The 25,100-nt window shown below is 35.1% G+C and overlaps 1 protein-coding gene across 3 annotated transcripts in view; it reads right to left on the reverse strand.

Moving 5' to 3' along the window:
- Nucleotides 1-25,100, reverse strand: part of UNC13C (unc-13 homolog C) — a 216,060-nt gene that overhangs the window by 106,610 nt on the left and 84,350 nt on the right. For all 3 annotated transcript variants that reach the window (XM_075764598.1, XM_075764600.1, XM_075764599.1), the window contains 5 exons: nt 19,907-19,976; nt 12,907-12,978; nt 9,652-9,871; nt 4,331-4,558; nt 1,364-1,505 (listed from right to left, as the gene is read on the reverse strand). In XM_075764598.1, the coding sequence (XP_075620713.1) occupies nt 1,364-1,505; nt 4,331-4,558; nt 9,652-9,871; nt 12,907-12,978; nt 19,907-19,976 (732 nt within the window). The remainder of the gene's footprint in view (nt 1-1,363; nt 1,506-4,330; nt 4,559-9,651; nt 9,872-12,906; nt 12,979-19,906; nt 19,977-25,100) is intronic.

Here is a 25,100-nt window from a genome sequence, read left to right on the forward strand (position 1 = left end):
ATAAAAATGTCACATCGTTTTTATCATTACTGATACAGGGTTTCATCAACTTGTATCAAATGAATACCCAGTTTTGAATAGCACTATTAGGCATAAGCACATTAGGCTTTTATAGTGTAGTGCCAAAAGGTTAGACTATTATAATGTGTCAACAGTTTGCATATATTTTCAGTAAAAATGCAAATAAAACTGTTGTATTTAACAAATACTGAAATTGTGTATCCTTTTTAATTATTATAATTTCTTTTCATAATTTATTATAGCAGTGTTTTCAACACAGCTTCCATAAAATACCTAACTTCATGAGATAATGCTGTGGTAGTGCTTTCAGAGTAGACTGGAACTTTTCTGAACAATTTTAAAAATCTGCCTAAATAAACAGTTCTCAGTTAAAATTTTCCAAAGAAAATTTAGGGTTTATATTAGCTTTCAGAATCCTTAAATGATTTTAACAATAGTAGTTAAGTGCACATCATATACTGCAGCACATACTAATCAAGCTGAGAAAAGTAGTAATGCAGAAATACTTTTGTACACATAGAGGGATAACGCTGAGCAAATTGATACGATTATCAGATAGGTCACATTCTCAGTCAGGAATGTGTTGTATCCTAAGGCAATATTTTCAGGAAAGGAACAGCATAGTACCTGTGAATTGGTATTTTCTGTACTGTAACGCGTCTTTCTGAAAGAAGTTCTAGGAATATTGCCAGAACTAGAACAGACATGAAATCATATTCAAACCTTAGTGAATGTATTACAGACTGAAACATCTACTGTGCAGTCAGGGTTGAACTTCCATGATATGCTGACAACAAACTATACCATATTCAGTTCAGAGGCTGTGGCCAAAGAAAGGAGAGAGGAGGATCATACCCCACTCTCCACATCGGGCTTCTGGACAACACTGTCTTGGAAAGGACAGACATTACAAACAGCCCAGCCACACAAGTTACTATCAAATTCCCCAGTTCCACCTAGGAGAATTGTAATGTTGAATAAAAACACATTTAAATTGCATGGTCAATATCTGAGACATTGGAAGGAATTTATAATGCCAACATTTGGTATGTAATGTCAAAGTCTGAAAACTGTTACTTACATTCCCTAAAAAACCAGAATAAATAGATGCCACCAATAGATCCCCCAAAAGACATAATTATGAGCTGTATGACTACTATATGATAAAGTCACAATAAACTTCTATGCTCTGTCCATTCAGAACTTGTTAATTTATTAATGCTAAGAATATGCATAGTATAGACAATATATTTTCAAATTAAGTAATTATTTCACTTGGTAGCATTATATTACCTATAAGTAAGTTAAAAATGCAAGAAACAACAGTATGTCCAATACTTACAAATAGAATTTTTCATCCCATACTGGATTCAAGTTTCCAAAAATAGTCTTTGTTCTCCGCTTGGTTTTGCCAACTTGCACAGTGACATATGGGTCACTTGAGCCAGTTTTGTCCTTAGCCTGTAAGCCCTGAGCACACAGAACTGCAACAAAAGGAGAGAAATGTGCTTTAGCCCTCATAGCCTTCATTGCCAAGAAATAAATGAGACAGTGACCACAGCAACAGGAGACAAACTGTTTCAGCCCTCAAACTGAGGGCTCTTGAAACAGAGGTTTCTGGATGAATTTTCCCAGAGTCTGTTACTCTGGAGATAGACAAGGCTTGTCTAACTGCCCTTCTGGACTGTATAAATTTTACAAATATAGATTAATAGAGTAATAAATTTAAAGATTCACTAAAGAGCACAAAAGAAATACTTTTCTTGCCATGCATAATTCAGACTCTCTTCTCAAACAGCTTAATCATCATGGCAAGTAATATGATGTTGCCATGTAACTTGGCTTGAGTCTAATAATTCCCTAAAATTTCCATTCCCCCCCAAATAAATAATTATTTCAAATTTTTTTCCAAAGATCCAAACTAAAATTTCCAAAATTTTCAAAAATCTGCACTGTGGATTATGAAACTAAACATGAGGGACACGGTTATGACTTTGTTTTCCTCATGTGAGACATGAGCCATGAGGATTTTCAGAATACTTCCTGTTCTATCACAGACAGGGTGACAGTTCAGATCAATTACCATTAACTGTTTAGGTATTCATCAGCCTTTCTGACAGTTAGTGTGGGTGTATAGTTAATGTATATGCATTTTGTGGCAAATATAAATACACACAATTTGATATTCCATCATAATTCATAAAACTGAGAAGCAGAACTGTCAAATAGCAGCCTGCCAAACCCAGAGAACTGCAGCTAAAACACTTGCCATGGCTCCTAGCATCAGCAGAGCTTGGTTTTATTATTTTGCACATATTATTTAAACCACCTTAGTGGTAACATTTAGGTAACATTCTCTGATGTCAATCATTTTGGATAATGAAGGTCCCTCAGTGTGCTCAGAAAAATGATTACCTAAAAATGTCACCTTCTTACTCAGCAGATCATCTCCCGGAGTAGGTTCAGTCATATCTGCCGACTTCAGTGAAAAAAGTAAAAGTAAGTTTCTGGGTGGGTTGTTTTTTATTTATTTATTTTTTATTTTTTTTTAAATTTCTGCATCTCATTCCTGAAAAGACTCTTAGGAATGAACTTGAACATATTTTGTCTTCCCCATTCACTGTAAATCCAGAGGGAAATTTTTAGAAGGCAAGGAAGTATCCCTCTCCTATTCATGCAGGACAAGACCATCTAGTTGAGGATGTCTCTGCTCATTGAAGGGGGGTGGACTAGATGACCTTTAAAGGTCCCTTCCACCCAAACTATTCTATGATTCTGTGAAGCCGGACTCTTCTGGCAGGACAGGTTTCCCAGAGAAAATGTGGAATCTCCATCCTTGGAGAGTTTCAAAACTAGCCTGGACAAAACCCTGAGCAAGCTAATCTAACTTTGAAGTTAGCCCTTCTTTTAGCAGAAGGTTTGAATATGCTCCAGAAATCCCTTCCAACATCACTTCCTAAATTATTCTATGATTCATTTGTAAGGTCATGATTCTACAGAATTCAAGTCAGTATGAATTTTACTTCTAAAAGAGAAAAAAGAAGTCATTCAGCAATATAAGTGAGTTTTGCATCAACACTAGAAAAGTGATGTTTACCCAGCAGATAGAGAGTTTGAAAACATTTGCACATTGACTGAGTAACTAGCTAAAATAATGCCATCTATCTGCTCAGGGTCACTTGTTTCATAAAGAGTAGTAAAGGACAGTTCTGTGTCTTTTTTAACTGCGTGCATGTGTTTGATCTTACAGAGAATATATGGAAAATATCTTGTAAAATATGTTAGGAAAATTACCATACGTACAGGTGTGAAACATCAGGCGCCAAGAACTGACAGACCTTTTACGCAAGTTACTGTTAAGTAGTGAGAAAAATGCCTGTGTTACTTAAGTATACATTATAGTTTATTTTAAAAATATAGCTTCTGTTTCACTCATTTTTTTCAAAACTGACCAGTAAAAGCTAAAAATAAGTTCCTAAAGTTTATCTCCTTATCCCCCCTAACAGGAACAATGCAAATCCTGGAGAAAGAGAAAATATTTAATTTACTTTTACTATCAGAAGAGGGCTTATTATTTTTCATGACATTAAAACAAAATTGAGGCTAAATTAGATGTGAAATCTAACCAGAGTCCTCTAATGTTTCACATCACTGCCTTTCAATGCTTTGGTCTCTAGTCCAATACCACATAAAGTCAGGTTAACCTGTGTGATCAGCTGAGCTTTTATTTAGATTTTCTGTGCTGAGGTTTTAATTCAAAACCTGAAATGTCAAAGCCAGAGGACCTGGAAATCTTTATACACAACCAGCTTAATGCAGTTAGAAGCAATCTTGAGTATGTTTGGGTGCGCAGGTTTCCCTGGCTCAGCATCACTAAACTGGAACACACCCTTAGTCAAGCCACAAGAATGGATGATGAGTTTCAAACCACTGGGTAGGTCTGGAATTGCAAGCTGCAGTGTTCTTAGCATTACAGTCATTAAAACCCATAAACACAATTATGAATTTTAAATCTTGCAATTCGTCGCAAAAAGTTCAGCCCTAACATAGGAGATATTGGTAGGAGGTAGAGAAGACAAAACAAGACCATTTACTTATCTTCCTTCCTAGAGCAGTGGAACGTAACATAGTTTTGCCAACAGCTGTAACTTAAAACTCTTCCAGCTAGCATGCTATAAATTCAACCATTTATAGATGCACCAAGTACGCAACTGAACACACAGTGCCAGCTCTAATTATAATAAATCTTATTCCCAAACCAGGAAACTAAGAAAGAGCAAGCTCTTAGAGCAAACAGAGGAAAATTTACCTGTGATGGTTATTTTTGCCGACCATTTGGATGTTCCATCCAAAACACTTTGTTTTGCTGCCTTTGTATATTGTACAAAATCTTCTTTGGAAACGTTAAACATTTCCTGGATCACTTCAAACACCTCTGGTCTATTTTTCTCTCTAATCTTCATTCTTTCCTTCATAGCACTGATAATATTCTGTGTTTTATCTTCTGCACCATGTTTGGAACTTTTCTCAGCAGCTCCTGAAATGAGAAAAAAAGGTCAATACTTTTATTAAACAGTTGCTATCTTAGTTCTTTTTCTCCTCTAGTCTTTAGCCAATTCTTGGTCCCGTAGTACTCCAAGGAGATGTGTGTTTCATCCGGATAATATCAAGCCTTTTACATTTATTCTTTGTGATACCTAAAATTATCAATTGATTTAGTGTAACATGACAGGTTAATATTCAACTTCAATCAGGTATGTGTTATACCTAGAAACATACATTGAATCAGTACTATTCAGTATTGATCAGTACTGTGAAAACATCTGAACATGTAGCTTTTTTTACATAATTAGGTATATTGATTCTTCCAGAAAGGTGTGTAGAAGTGTTCAATATCTGGGTCTGTCTGTTCTGCCCTTTGTCTCTGCTACTAGCTAAACTTCAATAATGCATATGTGAATAATTCTTCAAATTATTTCTTAATTTTTTTTTCTAAGTCAACATGATATAACAATATTTTCATTTCTTTCTCTCTCTCCTTTTGGAGTGGGATTGTACAAGAAACCATATTAAAAACTAAAAAATAAATAGAAAGTGTATTTAAACCAGATAATGTTTCCACCTCATTTTTCAGAGAATTTTTAGTTTGACACTAAGGAAATGAATCTAAACTCAAAGCCACTACAGCTTTTACTAGTTTAAAAAAAAAAAAAAAAAAAAAGTATAAGGAGACTATGCTGTTACAGTTTTTATTCACAGTTCTTCCTGGGAGAGCAACATTTTTCATTCTCTCTTATTTTCTGCCCTTCCTTAAAAAATACAGATACAACAATATAATGAAATGATAAACCATGGACATAATCTGAATAGCAATAACTTATTCCTGTTGAAAACCCTGCTGATTTTTGAGACAGTACAGATAAAATTGGAATATGCATTAAAAAGCAACTTCCTTTAAGTTTTACTGAAAAAACAGCATAGCCTTCAATTTATATTAAATTATTTATTGCAGCTATTTTCACATCCTCTATTTGTGACAGTCTATCAACAGCTGTTTTCATGCAGTATTGATCAGACTAATTAAGACAATACCATAACTTATATTGCACAGAAGTTAACAAGCTCCTTTTACCCTAAGGACTGATACAAAGTCAACATGATTGAAATCAATTCTGATTTAATATTGCACCTACTACTGGAAAGCAATATCTTGTTGAAGATGAGAGGTCTAATGAATGTACTACTGATTTTTTTAAAACCTAATTTAGAACAAGCTTAGATATTGACCTTAAAGCACTTGAGCTCTTAATTCGTTTCTACAGCCTACATTAGCAATCATTACACATTAAAAAAAAAAATAAAATCACAGAAGTTTGGACGCCATATGTCCTAGTGATTTGAGATGGCCAAAAAGATGACTGTGATAAAAACCAGTTAACCACATTCACGTCATTTTATGATATTGTTAGCATCAGCTTTCTTAGAGATTTAACCAACTGCACTGATCAATTCATTTTTTTCAATGGAATGTTAAATATTTTTAACAGAAATGAAACAAGTACGTGAACTTCATTGTCAAAGTAGTATAATATTCAAACTCACCGAGCAATTAATCTGTTGCAAAAAATATGACAGGATGCTCAAAAATATTTGCATAGTAATGTGATGATCAGGGTCCCTTAGGTGGTGAAGTATTTTTTATCTGCAGTGTGCCTTCTAGAAGTTTATTCTTTCAAGACTCAGTTCAAAGTTTCCAAAGTGTTTACACCACACTTGTCTGTCAATCCTATTTATTTTTTTGCAGGTTCTCTCTCAACCTTATCATTTATATATTGGTAAAAATTCTTCAAAGGCAATATGGTGCTCTGACCCAATTATGGTTTTTTTGGGCTGGTGATATGGGCCAGGAAGACAAAAAGGATACTTTTACTTTGTATGTCTTTTGTAGATTTTCAGTTTTAGCCAAGATTGAACTATTACAGGGATGGATATATCTCTCATGTCACCTGCATGGTTGTGGCACCCTGAAAAGCAGCTCAGCTCTTAGAAAGTTAGCAGCAGCTTGTTTCCTTGACAGTGGGAAGGGTGGAACAGGAAGAAGCGTGGTCAGCACATAAATATCATGTGAAGGTCTTTCACCACACAGGGAAAGGATGACTAATTTTGTGTAGTAATAACAGCTCAGTCCCTCCATGGAGGCAAGGCAACATGAACACTTGGAATCAGTTCCTGTACTCTTGTTCAGAAGGAAGTGAACTGTGACCAAATTGGAGGTCATGCAAACAGAAATACAAAGGTATTACACTCAGACCTAACTGGCTTGAATGTTGTTTTCCAGTGTGTACAGTGACAAGAGATTTCATCACTTTTAAGAAGCCTTAGAAAGAATGATCTCTCTAACCATTCTCTATTATGAGAAATCATGGGCTAGATGAGGATTGCAAGAAACTTGTAACCCTGATATTGTCAGGGACGTGATCTTGGGTCTTGCTTTTCTCACAATGCTTTTATAACTGAGCAGAAACAGCTTTAGTAACGTGAATGCGACTCTCTCAAATAGAAGAAATAGATTAAAATGCTATACTTTATATACGCTAGTTTCCACAGGCATCTCGGGAAGTTTTCATTTTTTACTCTGCAAACTTCTGCAAGAATGAGAACACAAAGACTTAACTGCTGTTTTCTCTGATAAAAATTAATCTAAATAAGGATTAAAATTAAAGATCAGATCTAAATATTCTAAAAATCAGGAGTGATTGGAAATGAGGTATCTCTTTAGAATGTGCCATTGATCTGTGTTGTGCTGTACTTAGTAGAGTGCACTACAAGACAGATGGTTCATGAGACAGAAGTAAATGCCCTTGCCATATCAAACTTCCTATACAAAAAAACCTCCCAACTCCCTCTAATGTAGTTCAAAAAGGGACTGAATGGCATGCAGTAATGAGGTTGGGAAGCCTGGTGGAATAGAGGAGGATTTTCACCGATGTTTGGTGAGCCAAGAACCACCCAACGAACAGCAACAGAAAGGTTCCTCCAGACAGGAAGGCGTGGTTATGATGCTCATAACCATTTGAGCTTTGCAATACTTCGTTACACTACTGTTAAATCAAGGTGTCTTGTACGTGTCTCACTCATGGAGTGAATCAATCTTGATTTTCTTAAATTAAAAATATTTCTGAAACAATGCATTAGAACATGATATGCTGTTCTGTTAAGTTCTCAGAAAGAAAACATCCCCTTCTGATGGACCAAGTTTCAGCTATGCTTTATTTCTAGACCATTATGTATGCAATTATGATAGGGGAATTCCCACAACACTGTATAGAATACTTGACACTCTGCCACAGAATACAATCAGCATTTTCGTGGAACAGCAGATGAGAGTCTTAGCAAAGTAGCTCCAAATCCAGCAATAGCCCGATTCCTTGAAGAATATGCCGAGAATAAGCTTCAGTTAGATCCACTGTGATCCATACAGATTTGTTTTGAGGCCCTCCTACAAATGAATCCTACATTCCATTTTGAGAATATCAGAATCAATTCAATGTCCCTCCTCCATGTTTTCTTCTTCCTGTACATAAATCGTGCTAAACAAGATATGCATAAAGGGAGAGAGTAATTTTAGGAAAGCTATTTCTACTTCCTACTGCCTCCATCAACTCAATGAGCAGTTAGTTGGCAAGTGACTTGCATACATCCTGTTGCCAGCAGAAGTACAAGCTCATTATTCTTTTAACTCATTTTTATGCCTCTAAGTCCAAGTAACACAAGCCAAGTGATTCCTAGCAAAACTAGGATGTCAGATGACTACCTGAAAGAGAGATCAACAGGTTGATGCACAATTAATTACTTTTACCTAGTCTTAAAATGTACCTAGAATGAAATGGGACAATTAGTCAATAAGAATGAATGGGAAATGACATTATGAAAGCCTACCTTCTTTTGTTACTGTCCAGGTAACAGAAGTTATTTGCACTTATTCAAGAAGCTACTCATGAGTATCTATACACACTTTTGAAAACTCATCACCAATCATATTAATGCTGCAAAATATACTTTTATAATATTTGATTTTCAAAGCAAACATTCTTTTCTCACTTGTGAAACTACATCAAAAGCTTAGCTGTCAAACACAGCCCAGTTCCACCATAGTGCAGAATCACAATTAAGAACAGTTAAGCAGTTTGATTTAGAAATTTGTCATTGATTTATGCTCCATGGGGTCACTTTCTCAGGGACATTGTGATTAATTCCTGAACAATATCAATCTTGAGAATCCATCCCTTGTGACGGCTCCTCACATAAAGAACACAGTGGGAAGAAAGACAACCTGACTGGAATATCTACGTACTTTTCCTACATGTAGAAGCTAGGTAAACCCTCAGGAACATATCAACAGTGAACAAAGTGAAATAACTCTAGAGTTGTAAAAGCTCCTCCCATTCTAAGATCAGAATATCAGAAAGTTTGCAGGTCTTGATTTTCTATTGTTTAGAATATTATGTAGTAACTGTGTTGTAATATAAGTATGGTTTAAATGCACCTTAGATATTTTTGGAGGAGAATGCATGGTGGCTGGAATCAATTTGGCTGATGAAAAAGCAAACAAGGTTGTTTCACCTTAATTCTAGTCCCAAAGGACTTCCTGACTAATATTTTTTTACACCTTACAGATACATGGTTTGGTATTTTGGAGGGACAAGACCCTATTTATTCTTTCATATTCTTGTCTACTCTATAGCGTATTAATACGACTGCAATATGTATTAGAGGGGTTTTTTTTAATCTTTGCTTTGACATTTCTTGTGTTCTGAGTTAAATAAAGCAAAGACGTTTTATGTCATGTAACAAATTGCTCTGAGTGTTGCCATAGGCAGTAGAAAGTAAATAATATACCGATGCTACCAAACTGATCAGCTAAATTCAGCAAGTTCCAAGGACACAAGCAAAATTAACAGTAAGTATGTATTTCATGAAGTTTCTCACTAGGTCCTCAGCCAATGAATATCAACACGCCTTCACTGGTTTCTGATGATCTGGCCCTTCATTTCAGGAAATATCCGAGTGTACACACAAAATCAAAAGGTGTGAAGTACTGCAAAGCTTTAGCTGTCAGGAAATACTCACTCTGCAAACAGTCAGCATTTAGGAGGTCTTGGCACTTCTCATGGCATTTGACACCACATTCAGTGCATCTCATGCCTTGTCTGGCTATGCCCCAAAGTAGACCTTCACATTCATAACAGTATGTGGGAGTTGTAGCTGTCCAAACTTCAAAGTTGTGAGGTGTAGTTGATGATATTGGATAGATCAAAGCCTGCAATGTCTTCTTGAAGACATGTATTTTCTGTTGGATAAGAAAAAATAATAATCAAGACTTCAGTTGAAGTATTGTTTAATACAAGCAAACTGAAGCTAAAGTACATGTCATTACACTTACAATACTACAAAATATCAGAATGTACATAGAAGTATGAACTAATTCACTAAATACTGATTTACTAATTTTGCCTTGCACTTTGAAGACAAAAGAACCCTGGATGACCATTTTGACTGATTAGAGAAATAGGAGAGTTAAGTTGGAATCAGGTCAGTCAATTAACAGTGTCCCCTATATATTTTTTATATTTTGAAGCAAAAATTAAAAAAAAAAATCATTAATGTTACATTCACTAATGCATTTTAAGTAATTACCTAACACATTACTTCTGAATATTTAAATACTTCCTATAGGAACTTAGACACAATGCACAAAATGTACTTTGATTATATACAGTGCTATCCTTTATCTAGTGTCTATATAGTCTCCTCATCAAATAAAAGTGGGCCAATTTTATAGTTCCATTTTGTCTGTATTCCTATAATAGCATACTCACTACTTCCTTGTTAAGCACCAAGATGCTTTTTACCTGTAAACAAGAGTGATCCATACTCTCCAAAATCCACACCCATTTCTTGGACTGTTTTGCCTTAGGACCCATGACCGGTTCTAGCAGGAGGACAGTTATCAGCTATTCGCTGATTAGCACTGCAAACAATCTGAATCTCAGCTGCTTAGTGCTTAATAAGGTGAAAACAAAGTAGTCCCTGAAGTTTTGTGTATGAAACATAGGCTTATATGGCCACAGCGGTCTAGAATTTCCATACGGAATCTAATCAACCAAATAACCTGCTTCCATCAGAGTCACTAATATTCCCTCCAGAAAGAGTTCAGGGAGAGTAAAAACCAGAAAAGCCTTAATCAGAGGAATAACATGCCCAAAGGGTATTTTCTTCCTTAACACTCATCGGTGATTGCACTTCATCTGGTTTTGTGGAGAGTATCTGGAGAGTTCTTTTATGCCTGAAAATGTCTGTTTTCAAATCTTGCTCTACTCAGTTTTGATGATGCCTTAGGGTATTAACTTCTGCTGGCTACTTACAGAGCAAGTAGAAAAGTACTACCTTTCACTTGTTTTAAATATATTGCAAGTGGTTTTACTGGCTGTACCATTACATTTATCCTTGAAAGAGTACCCACTTCCCTTTAATATCTTTAGTGAGGGCTGCAATAAGACAGGGTTCTCTTATTCACCTCTTCCCTGAATTAGCCTTTTACATTTTCTCATCAAATGAACTTTTATGTATCTAAATTATATTTGTTGTGTGCCTTTGGACTTACGTTTTTGTTCAAAGATTTCTTAAGAAAATTTCTGGTACACATTTTTTCATACAGCCTGATTGAAATGGAGGCCAAGGAGTATAATAGCATAAAAAGAGATTCAACTTATTTTTCTCTTTCCATTTCTCCTGAACCATGGTTCATTAGTTTCTCCTGATTGACAGCAAACATTGGAGAAATATTTGCATCGAGCTGTCCACTGGGATTTGCTGCCTTCTTTTTTCCTCTGATCAGTACCACTTAAGTCAGAATCTATAAGTGCAGTCTAAATTATTCTTTCTTGTCCTGCATTTGTTGACAATTAATATTATGTCCCAAACTTGCACCTTTAACCCTCCAAAGTCACAGCCTGGTAGTTTTTGCATGAGAGGAGGCATGTAAATGAATAGTTGAACCTGTATTTATTGTCATAAAAAGCAGTAATACTTACAAATGGTTTATTTTGTTATTTAGTAGACATCTTTTAGTAAAGCATATGAACTATCTTAGGGTCTTTTACCAAACAGATAATTTTGTAGCTGCTATAACACAGATAGAAAAAGTCTTTATTTTGCACCAGCTGGATGCATAAGTTTGTTCTTTATATTTTTCCCTCAGCCTTTAAGTTCTTTTTAAGATTCCACCATTCTCCTTCATTCTATCAACCTTTGTTCCTATTTTGAGATAGCAGAACAAAATAACTACTGCTCCTACCGAAAGATCATTTCAAACACCAGCTGTTTTCTACCTCATCAATCTATCCCTGAGCACTACCAATTTGTTCCTTTTTGATTACCATATAAGCATAGAAAGTTCACAATAAGACAGAGAAGAGTGATGGATGTGTGTACACTTGTGCTATGGGCTTCAGTTCCCAGAATATCTGTCAATGTATTCTGCTCTTCCTTTCTTCTACTATGGAGCTTAACAACAGTATGAAAATTCAACACTTTTTTTTTTCTTCAGTGTAGGATATCCTCTAGAAAACTATGTTTGCACTAGCAATTTAAGGAACACAAAAGAAGCCTTTACTTTTTCAAGGTAGTGCTTTTGCTTAGTTCAGCCATGTAAATCTGCTTGCATTGCACTTTAAGAATTCCTGAAGAAAATGGCATCTGTTTTAGTTTTGTTTAAAATAAATTTCTTTTGCAAAATATAAGTGAAGTCAATAATGGAAAACCACACCACACTGGTTTTACTAGCTATGAGAATATGATTTTTCCAAAAGATTTTCCTAGTCACTTCTTGTAAAAATTAAATATTTTGTTACTAGTAGGAGTAACATTTACAAAATCAAATAATGTCCCAGCCACCTATAAGGACTCAGAAAAAAATAATAATCACAGAGAAACCTTCCTGCAGAGTCCTGTTATTTTAATTATACTCATGGTGTGATGAAGAGAGACGGATTCTGAAAGACTGCAGGTAAAGCATGGTGCAGCTGGACAATTTAAAATAAAAGGTTTCTCCAAGTAACTATTTTGTAAAACAAAGGTTTCCTGCTTAATCTCTTCTGACTGTCATGGATGTGAAGCAGAAGCAGCAAACCTGGTCTTGTCACTGTAGATCAGACAGCAAATTCCGTTCAAGATCCCTGAAAGTTCCTACACAACAAATGGAATGCTTATACACTCAGTTTTATCCAGTTTGGAGTGTCTAAGGCTGAAATAACTTCTAAAGAGCTTGGAACAAAGATTTCTCTGCTATTTAAATGACTTAAACCTGCCACTGAAAACACTTACCATTTCATCATTGTTTATGGAGGTCCGCATGAGCATGGCCATGGAAATACCAGATTTTCGAGCCGCAAGTGTCTGTTTAAAGCAAATACAAAACTGTTAGAAATTATGCTAGTAACTCCAATTGTTGAATCTAACAGAAGACAAGTAGTACTTGTTTGTGCTATCAGATTTAAGCAAAACTGCATGAGTTACAAAAACTTTTAGTTAATGTTTGCTGCACAGAACTTTTAAGGTTTCAGTACATGATGCAAGCACACTTTCCATCATCATTACTGTTTCTTTCAGCAGTGCCTAGCTGAGCTGCCATTTCTAATATAAAACCTGTTATTCAGAGGTTTATGACTCAGTTTTTTTAAACCACAGGCTGTCACTGTTTTTCCGCTTTGCCAACCAAATTAATGTGGTACAGGGATAGGCATCCTGCCCTAATTTGGAAGCTGTCTGTGCCTGCAGCAACATGGGAGATTTTGCAATAGTCTTACGGTTCAAGTTGTCAGTCTGGCTAATTTTTTGTAACTCACTGAGCATTTTTAAATTGTGTGTATGTATATAAAATGCTACTTGTCTTAAATAAAAAGTCTTTGGGAAACCTGAAAGTATTTTTTTCCTTAAAGACAATATTCACTCAATACTATGAATAGCTATATGGAGAAATACTCTGGTTTTTAGAGGGAGAAAAAAGGATAGAACTCTGCCTTTTGTCCACATGATGTTAAGGGTATATGAACATCCCCCAGTTCTGAAGACTATATCCTTGGTTGTAGAGACAATCTTATTTGCTCTGGTATAGTACATACAAAGAAAGGTGCTCTAAATAAAGAATTTTTAATATACAATAAACAAGGAAATTTTATCTTCCTTACTGCAATATCCCTGTAATTAAAGTGGGCCCTTGAGAATTAATTAGAGACTATAATGATTAGAAGGAAAAAGACCCTGGGGAAATGAGTTCTGTATGTTTTCCGAATAATATTTCAAGTCTGACTATCACTTCTGCTATCAGTAGTCCTTTTGGCTTGACAGAAACAGATAAGACTTATTCCACTGTACAAAATATTAACCACAACACTGCTATATTACTGTCTTTTACCTTCAAAATTGGGTTCATGCATCCTTCCCCCTATTCTAAATCATTCCAAGTGTGCCTGTACACTTGTGCTTTGTCTCTGTTCTGCAGTCGAGCATCTGCTTTGTCATACATTGCTGCCCTCGTAGTCTAGCAGTGTGAGGATGATCAACTCTACCACCCACTAACCATAGGTCTGTTGTTGCCTTTGTTGTGAGGATACAGATTTTCACCTTCCTGTGAACTGGGTCTTCTGTAGTCCACCATTATAAAGCTATCAGAGCAAAAGTTTCAATGATATTTTGCATATGACATTCTTACTTTTGTGAAATATATATTGGTTCAGAAGCAATTTAGGTTTACATCAGCAGAGGAACTGCATCATTAATCTTTGGATGGAGAGGCGATTCCAACTTCTTCCCATTTTATAATTTTAAACACTAACACGATTTAAATGGATTTGTTTTAATGTAGAGATATTAAGACTGTTAATTTTAATTCTAAATGTTTGCTTTCAGCTGAGAACATAGCTATTCAATTTTCAATAAGTTTCCCTTGACAATAATTAAACTTGAAGATAGACACAAAGTTATTAATCTTGTGAAACCAATTATATGTAGGGTAAGAAGTCATCCTTGGCACAGAAATATTTGATTTGATTCATCACTGTCCTATTACAGTTCATATGTGATGCAAAGAACACCCCCCCCCTTTTTTTTTTCTTTTAAACTCTCAGCAGTTTACCAAGCCCATGCCATTAATTTGCTATCAGTTTCCCCACTCTGTTGTTAAGAAAGTAAATAATTCTGTTTGCTTCTCTGTGACCATCTGTTCCTTCTATTTCTGCAAATACGAGAAATTCCATTGGTGTGTGCCAGTGAGATTGACAAGGTGTCAGGAAAGATTAAACAGAGCACAAACTTTTTGTGACAAAAACTAATGCTACAGGACCCACACAAAGTGAGAAACGGCAAGCAAAAATGTGTTGCTAACATTAAGATGAAAAGAAACAATTTTCATAATCAATAGAGTTTTAGGTTTAAAAAGATTCTTTTTAAAAGCAACCATCTTCTGATCCTTCTTGAAACTTAGGTTTCTTCTCAAAGTCTTGAAAAGCATCCATTTACATTTACTTGCCTGCAGTATGTCAGGTTTTATAGTTTTGACCTCTAATCTTCATGTCCCTTATACTTAGGAAGTGATTTGATCCTTTTAGGTCTAAAATACACAATCCTAGCCATTTCAGGCTATAGACCAGTGTGGACTACTTGTCAGGGCAGAAATGCAAAGGGCATAACACCATCAACCTTGAATACAGGGTAGTGCATGATACCATGTTCTGTCCTCCAGCAATATATCAGCCAAAGTACATGAGCCAGCGGGAGAACTACAGTTTCATGCTACCATTATAAGTCAATAAATACACTATTTCCTGTGAGAAAAAGGGAAGCAAGGAAGCAATTTTGACCCTGTCGTGTGTCCCTGAGGCCCAGTTCTCCCAAGGGCTACTTCTGGAATAATGTAGGTTAACCATTTTGCTCCTTAATCAGAAACACGTCTAAAATCGTAGTACAGTGTCCTATCTAAAATAACTAAGCCTAATAGGAAACAAATAATTAGGTTGTTCTTAATAAAGTGTTTGTTATGTTGGAAGCATAATAGAAGAAAGTGATATCTAGAAGGATTTTTAATAAACCAGTAAAGTTAACAGTCATTATAGATTACATTTACAGGGATTTCAGTGAAAAAACTTGCAAAGATCATCTCCATTTATGTATCACTGTCAGCATAAACTGCATCTTCAAGAGAAAGGCCATAAATAAAATATTTCTGTTCTAAAATACTGTAGCTGGTGATCATTCAACAGCTTGAAGCACTGAACAAACACATACAGTGTTCATTCTTATGGATGGAGTGAAGCAAGGAGGAGTGTATTTTGGAAATTTTGAGTATTTTGGAAAGAGGACGCGAAAAATGCTGCCAAACTCATTTATGGGAAACAAGGTGGCAGGTTATGAATGTAGCAAGAAAACTTTTTCCCCTATTGCTCTTCTGTTTTTAAATAGTATCAAGGAAGAAAAGTAAGTGCAGCTAATCATCTGGAGCCCTCAGGAAAGAAGTCCAAATTGCCAGAGCATCAGAAGAACAGGGTGAGCAACAGGAACCTGAAGCCTTTCACTACTCTCCTTTAATGGGACACAAGACTTGTTCAGCAGTTTACACTTGCTTACCCTCTCAAACTGATGTTCAGATACTACCTCATGTCTTTCCTTATACGAGAATTTGACCTGCAGAGTGTAAAGATCTCTATGTAGGTACTACTGCATCATGAATGTATGGACAAATTTATTGATTTAAAAAAAAAGATTATAAAGCAGAACATAATCTATTTAATTTTAAAATGTTTTTTCCAAATTCCTGATACAGGATTTAAAATAACTTGGTCTCCATTGTGCTCAAGTCCTTTCAGACCCCCTAATAACTTGCATCTACGCTATTTTATGTATTACCTCCAAATTTGCCTTAGCAGCTTAAATAAATTAAATTAATATAATTAGGACTCATTCTAGCAAAAACATTGAAAAGTGGTAACCATAAGTAAAAGAAAATTAGAGTCAAGCTACAATTAAATGTTAAATGAAAAATTGTGTGGGTGAAAAAAGAGCCACCTGCCATGATAAAATAAAAGAAAGGTGTGGTTTGAGCAGCCAAAGTAGCAGGGAGGAAGAAGCAGTCAAACTAACATTTTGCAACTGTTCATGAATGCTGGCTGTGCCATGTAATACTCATTCCTCTGTTTTACAGAGAGTTTCTGTTTTCCTGATCACCTTTTCCTTCACATTTTTTTTTCTTTAAAAGGATCTATAGACTGCTATCACCAGGAAAAATGTTGAAGACGAAATATTTCTAACCACTTTACAAATACTGTTATATTTTCAATACAATGTAAGAGTTATCCACTAGACGTGAATCTGAAAAAAAATTAAATACTGTTTTCAGCATTCAAAAGTTGCATGATTTCAGAAGTGTTTATTTTTGAGCAACTAAAGGTAATTTATCACTCTACGGATCTCGACTTTATTATTTTGAAAGATAGATCTGTCTTTCAAAAGGGGATGGAGGGTGACAGGAAGGAGGAAGAAATCACTTGAAAGGAAACAAGCTATTGTCTGAAATTATTTAGCCCCTTCCCATAATTTTTTCGATTTAAAAAGCTGATGTCTGATCCTGAAATGTTCAGCAGAACTGCAGTGTTAAGCTCAGAAAACAGATTAGAAAGGGAATGGCAACTCAACTACACAATCATTACTGGACACCACTGTAATACCATTTACTTTTTCTTCAAATTTGTTTTCATAGCAAGGGCATGAGAGCATGCCCTGTCTAGCCTCTAAGATCATTCTGAATATTAAGCTATTAAGTCAGAAATGGCACGAAAACAAGACCAAACAAGTTCATCCATAATTTAAGTTCCTCACAACTAATTCTTAATTCCTGGAGTACACAAGTGTGAAATAAATGAATATAATCATATTGTTGTGATTTCTATTCAGTAGAATTTTTTAAAAAACAAAACCACAAATAAACAAATTCTGTTTCATTATTTTAATGATCTATTTCATGTATGGATATTAAAATACGTAATCCAATTTATCTATTAATGATTAAAGAAGTTAAGAAGTTAAGAAAATGGACTGCAAATAGCAGATTTCACGTAAAACAGTCCAGATATTTAGCTTTTATCTAATGATTCCTCTGACAATGCAGAATTGATACAAGAGGATTTAAAAGTAAGGAACACTTTCGACATTTCTTTGTCTAGGTATGTAAGGCTGTTCAGTTCCACAGGGGAAGCATCACGATTGGGTGCTAAACAATCTGCTTTTATCATTAGAAAGGATATTTGGAATACATAGATAACTTTTTAACAAACTTTATCTAATAATTTTGGCATATATGATACACAGGACAAGACATTCAACATAAGGCACAACTTTGGTTTGGATTAAATTCTTGGTCATAAAGTTCTATTTTCCAATAAAAGGTCAGCATAAAATATGACATTCATGAAATCTCTAGGAGTTATTATGAACATTTTAGAACATTTATGAGTATGAAAGCACTTACCATAGCCTGAAAAATCCAGCCGAAATAGGAAAGAAATTACAAAGAATATTAATAATTTGTCAGTTTATTGCAACAACAAAACAAGATATCAAATGATATCTATTTCAGTGAGTGTGAAAAAAGTGTAGCACTCTTTTCTAACAATATGATTTCTATATTTCTGAAACCATAGTATAAGTAAAGATAAAAAAGATCATTTACAATGTATCAGATCTGACAAGGACTTGAGAATTAGGTTACTGATTTAAATGAGGTATTTTGGAATCAACCTATTACAAGCTCAGAGGAGATTGCTTAACATGCACCTATCTTTGAATACAAATAATCTTTCAAAGATGAAGATGACCTACACGAAGTCTGAAATAAGTTCCCTTTTAAGTTGGTAAAATTATCTTAGGTTTACAGCTGCAGAACAGAATTGTAATATAATTTACTATTTTAAAGAAGTATATAGTTTAAGAACGTAGTTAAGAGCTATACTGGAAGTCCGTAATGGTTAAATTGCAGAACAAATTTCAGTTTTAAAACTGCAACTTCCACTTACTAAAGGTAGAATTCCTTCAAGAGGAGTTATCCTTCAATGATTGGACAGATTACATAGTAATCATTGATATATTAGAATAATAAAATGAAACTTTTATTCCACCATTCAAAATGTGAATTTTCTTTTTTGTTTCACTGTGATAATTATTATATTTCCCAAAGTGAATAGTTAATATTAAGACTCTGATATCTTAACTTGTTCTGAGTAATACCAGTCTGTAAACAGTTCCAACCATTAAGAATAAAGCAAAGGGCTATTTAATATGCATAAAACCATCATAACATGTTTGTAAATTATACTTGTGTAATACAACTTACAGTGGAGCATCTACTGTCAAAGAGATGGTTTCAATGAATGCAGGCTCTACTATGTCATAAATTGCAACCTTTCATTGATTTCAGAAGGAATTCTACTCTAAAATGGTTGCTATGCTTTCTCTTTGTGACCCTTCAGACAGTATGGTATATCACTGTAGAGTAACTGAACAGAGCAGCTGAGAATACATTAGGCAATAATTTGGCAAAGAATGATCTTTTAGAGACAACTGTAACAATAACTTATTTTGGCTGATTCCCTTTCTTTACAACGAGAAATTGGTTTAGAGACTCACCACCACCAGAGATTAAATATGTATTTTATTGAATTATGAATTCTATAGTCAGGAAAAAGAGAAATATGAATGGCACTTAAAATTCTTCAGAGCAGAGAGATTCTACTTAATGTTGTTTAGTCTGGAAGTCAGAATAAATCTCAAAGAAAGTGCCATTCTTTTTACCTTTCTGAAATGGATTTGCCTAGATTATTATTGTCTACACTAACTGCTAAAATAACATGCTTCATCTTGTACCAAAAGTATGCATAAATCTTTATAAACATTCGCACTGAAACAGGGTTGCTTTTTAAAAGGAACTTTCTTCCTCTTTCAGTATCATAATAAATCAAGCCAATTGGTATCCCAAGCACTCAATAACAGCTGTCTTTGTAAGCTAATTCAACACAAACCCGAGCAGTTTATCATCGCAGGAAATGCACATTACTTGACTCTGCAAGTAATATCTAAACATTCCATGAGATATTCAGACTTATCTAGCACATTATAACAACTGCATCATTTACTGGCCTCAATCCATTCTCTCAAGATACCTTTTTTCCATAAACCAGTTGTTGACAAACTATCACTCACATGCACAATACTAATTACAAGAAAGATCTAGACGACTGACAAATGGATCAACAGTTTCATGGCATCGGAAGTTACTTACCACATCTCGAACAATGGGAAAAGATTTCTTTCTACGCAGGTCTGGCATGCTATCAATTCCATACAGCCCACTGTAGGAGATGAAAAGACAAAGAAGAAAATAAAAACCTGAGGCTTACAAGTTTGCATGCTTAAGACCTTCTTATAATTATCAGCTAAGGAAGGTAAGTGGTCTAATTCTTATGAAAAATTAATGAGAGTGTTCTTGCTGTGGCTGACTTTCTCCTGGCATTCATCCAAAGGAAAGAATAGCTAATACCTCCTAAAACATTTTACCACAGATCTAGAAGTTCTAACAGTACCTTTCCATCAAAAAGACTTGTGTATCTGGGGGTTGAGATAGAGCCCAACATGGTACAGGATATCATTATGGTCATAAATTTGATACAAAGAGTAAAATATCTAACTAAACACATAATCACATCTCATATGAGTCCATGTGAATGTGGAGAATAGAACTTGTCAGATTTTAAGATAATTCCATGGTGACCATCATTATTTTCTGTTGCCCGGTTTAAACTTCTTCATTAAGCACACATTTAACCCCATATTAGATCTCAGATACAACTTGGAAACAACAGCAAAGAACAACTTGGAGCCACTTCAAAGAATAAAAGGCTAACACACCAACAGGATTTAAAAGAATACATACTGATCGGGTAACAATATGCCTCATTCTCCCTGACTCTTCAGAACAGGCAATACAGGTATTTTCATCTTGCATTTTTTCCACAGTGGATGTTGGAAGATTGCTATATACCTCGTCAGAGCTAATTCAGAGATACTTGGAAACTCTCAGAGAAGCTAGGATGCCGTATTTTTCAAGACCCAACATTTTCCCCTCCATGCTCCTTCTGTTTGGCACTGTCTTGAATACCCTTTTCAGTTGTTCTTGTATCTTTTTTTGTACGTTGAGATAGAATACATCACAGCAGTTTCTCATCTGAAAGCCCTCCTTTTATTTATACATATCACAATTATTGAGTGAAAAGAGATTTAACTGAAATTAGTGACATAATTTTCACTTCCTTCTGTAGATCCAATACTTTGTCCCAAATACTCCTCTGCTGACTTGAAGATTACAACCCCTTGCCACTAGTAGAGTTGACAAGTCCCATATTTGTTTAAGTCAAGACTCTGGTTGATTCCTGTTGGATATAGATGTTATAGTTCCACAGCTGCAGCTAAATCCAAAAGGAATTATGAATCAGAGACCTCAGCTGTCACGATTTTCAGCCTGGCATATTGATATGAACTGAGGTCAATGCTGGGTTATGCTAGTATGCCAGACTGTACATACACCTCTACTCTGATATCTCACTGCTAATGTCTTCAAAATGAATCAACACAAGCCAACAGAGCTCATAAATCAAAACTCTGAATTATTTAAGAGAAGTGAAATACATTAATAGGTGTTATAAAAAAGGACACTAACTCTGAATTACAAATTATGAGAAGAGTAGAAGGCTAGGAGAGTATCCTAAAGAAATACCATCTTATGCTATGCTTACTCTTTCCTGACAATTTATCCACTTTTGCGCACTGTCAGGAACAGCAGGATGCTGTGCCAGATGGGCCTTTGGTCAGACTCTGTATCACTGCGGTTTTGGGTTGGGTTGTGACGTGGGGGGTTTTTTGTTGGTTTGTCCTTGCTGGGGTTCTTTTTGTTTGTTTTGCTTTTAAGGCAAAGCCTACAATACTTTTTCTCTCTCACTGGGAATACAATGGGGTTCTATTTGGTCTCCTTATTATTCCATAGGCTTCTGGAAGAAACAGACACAGCAACAGACTGGTAGTATTTATTTCCGTGCTTTACTTGCAATAGATGCGGAACACCAAATTTACTTTCTTGAAGTGCGCTTGATAGGGGACTTGAAAAGTTCAGCTTGGGTGAAGCTTAATTGAACTGAAACCAGAGGAGAGGAAAGGTAAAATAGCATAATGGCACATATATTTTTTGGAGGTATTTGTTCACCTTCTGTTCAATAATTCGCATACTTCGAAGTTCGGGTAAAACTTTACCTCTGGCAGCATCAGTACCGTGGACAGGTCCAGCTTCTGATCTGCAGGGAAACGGAGTCCCAAAGTCCTGTCTCTAAGATATGTGAGACTCAAGTGCAGTTACACCATAAAAGAGTGATGAAATGAATAGAGAAAATCTGGGCTAACAGCATAAGAGAGCAGATCTCCAAGTAGAATAAATCGCAAAAGGAATTTGAGAAGCTATCCTTAATGTCAAAGAGTACTTTTACATAGCAGGGGACAAATCCCTAAGATGGAATAAAAAATAAACTTACAAAACCACAAAGTGGAAACAAACATTTTGGGCAAAACTAATAGGTATTGTGGCATAGATAACACTGAAATCTGTGCTTTGGAGGCAAGAGATCAATTAGCATCAAGAAACTGTTAACTGTTAAAGCTAACACTGGAAAAGAGTCAGAAAATACTGCTGCACACTCCAGCCCCTGAGTGTATTATTGTGATTAGGCACTCATCACAGCTGCCAAGTATTAAAGCTCAAAAGTAAGTTAGATGTTATACACTGGGAGTTGTTGATACACAGATAAACCCCATAGAGGGAACACAGCCCATTTCTCATATCTTGTAATAAACAAGGACACTCCAAACACTGTTTTTCATATGGATTTAAAAAGATTAAATATAATGTTCAGGTTCATCTTGTAGTTCAACATACCTGCAAAGACCTTGATAAAGATCCAATATTTACACTGATATACACAAGATTCAATACCCAAATTTGACGGGTTTAACTTTAAAACAGACTGTGGATTCAAGGATCTTTCTCCACAAATTCAAATAGAACTGAGATGAAATTCTAGAAGCCCCATGCTCAGCTCTCCCAACACCATCAGCCACGCAGATTTCAAAGATCTTTCCTCTGTCTTAATAATGTAGTACTATTTTTCATATGGTGCTAAAGTTAGATGATGAAAATGCAATGCACTTTTTTCTCCAAATAAATTATAACTATTAAAGTTTTTCCATAAATTGTATCCCTTTTCACATTAGTTAGAAAAAAACCAAAAAACCCCCCAAAACACATGTCACTATCATATCACAAAGCAACAACCAGTTTCAAATAGCCAGTGACCTTACAGTGGATTAATAATTTCTGAGCTATTCACTGCCTTGGATAAAAGATACTTTAACAGCTGTGACTGACCCAGCAAAGATTTCCTGTACAGCACAGAGGCCTGTTGGTCCAAAGGATATTTGTAGGCAAAAGGAAAAAATAATGTATAAAATAGAAAAATTAATGATTCTCATGTGACACATTTATATAATTACTGCAAAGAATTTAAAAGGAACGGTACAAATAGTCCTACACTCTCTGGAACCGTCCAGTTTTGGTGAAATGACATTTCTTACCTTTTGCCCATTAGGAAATTTTTCTCTATACTCAAATGAGAGTTTGGTGTGTGTATGATACACTATGCCTGAAATATTGTAACTGCCCTGTAGTGTGACCAAACTGGCTAAGATAGCAGTAAGAAGTTTTTCCCTACAGTTGATCAATTCTGGTTCATAGTCTTGACTAGGGCTTCTGTGGACTCATTTTCCTTGACTCTCTTTAGATATAGTCCAGAATATGGTGCTGTGTTAGGTTCACACACAAATACTTAATCAGATAAACTGTCACCATACACCATCAATTGGCTTCACTTCATCTCCACCAGCAACTAGACAACAGAAAAATAATTAGTCTGGAGTTTTACCACATCAGGACTCATCTACTAGGGAACTCATTTCTTTTTATTCATTTGTAACTAAACTGGGAGCTGGTAAATTCATTAGGTAATGTCAGTTAAAACCCAACAGGACATAGAGGGGAGAAAAGCATAAATACATTTTCAGTGCAAGGAGAATGCAGTTCTGGTGCAATTTTCCAGAGAGAAATTGGTTTGCCTTATGCTAACTTGTGGTGCCACATGACATTTTAAGATTATTTAGATTGCACCTGTCTGTACTTTAGTTATAAAGAAATATTCGTTGTAGAGATTTTCAAATATTTGGGCTGTCAATAAATTCTGAAGAAACTTAGTCACATGAATAGCTTTAAAACATTACTACAAATCATTTCCACTTAGTCACAGCAGCAACAATAATACCCTATTTAATCTGATCCTGCTAACATTCATCAAGCACACTCAAATTATTCTTTTTTTATTACAAACATAGGACTTGAAAGCTATAATCAAAACACTGAAAATGAATTCTGATGAAAACAATAATATCTTCCAATAAAATCTGAATTTTTTTTCTGGACTGGCAGTTCAGCATAGCAATCCAGATGCAAGTCCCAACATTAAAACATGTATAGTTCTGTAACTGGTAGGTAGCCTGTATGGTGAAGAATGTGACAGATGATCTATATGTATGCATATATGTATATGCATGTACCGTTTTTTTTTCTTCAGATGAGGACTTGATGAACTTTCCTTTCAGCCCATATAAGCAGATAGTTCCTCTACTAAACTATTCAAAACTCTATTTGGAAATTGTGAATCTTAGTGTGGTACTCTTTGCTGTATACGTGATAGATTTAACTGTCCAAAAACTTCCAAACGTTCCCCCCCCCCAATTCAGTCCTCAGTTTCAGAGGACTGAATTACAAATTAAGAGTTGTGGCACTGTACATATTCACTAGTGGTTGTTAGAAAATTACAGTTTAAGTTATAGTAATATTACAAATATTTAATAATTGTAATTTTATGAAAGGCATCAATCTTATGTCACAACAGCTATATTTGATCAAAATCAATCATTGCAAAAATGTTTGTATTTTTGTCATTAAGAAATGAAACACCCCACTATTTAATATAAAAAGGTTTTTACTTTTTCTTCTTTTTTCCATTCCTAGGCATAAAAAATTTGGAAATAATCACAGCCACTCTTTAAATTCTGTGTGAGTTAATCTCCAGATGAAAACAGTGATGAAAATGAAGAGGTGAGGTTTCACTGTTTTGTTTTTTTAAATCACTCGGTATTGAACATACATTTTAGGTTACTGGGATACTTAATTTTCTTGAAGTTCTTAGGATTATATAATATTTCAGATTAGATGAGTCTGTTTTATAGTATAATTAAACTTAGGTAGTTAAATGTGATAAATAAAACACTTAGGCAGCTTTAATAACATAATGCTGGTCTGATCTCATAGAAATTGAGAT

The sequence above is a fragment of the Balearica regulorum genome, chromosome 12, assembly GCF_011004875.1.
Source record: "Balearica regulorum gibbericeps isolate bBalReg1 chromosome 12, bBalReg1.pri, whole genome shotgun sequence".
Classification (NCBI taxonomy): Eukaryota; Metazoa; Chordata; class Aves; order Gruiformes; family Gruidae; genus Balearica; species Balearica regulorum.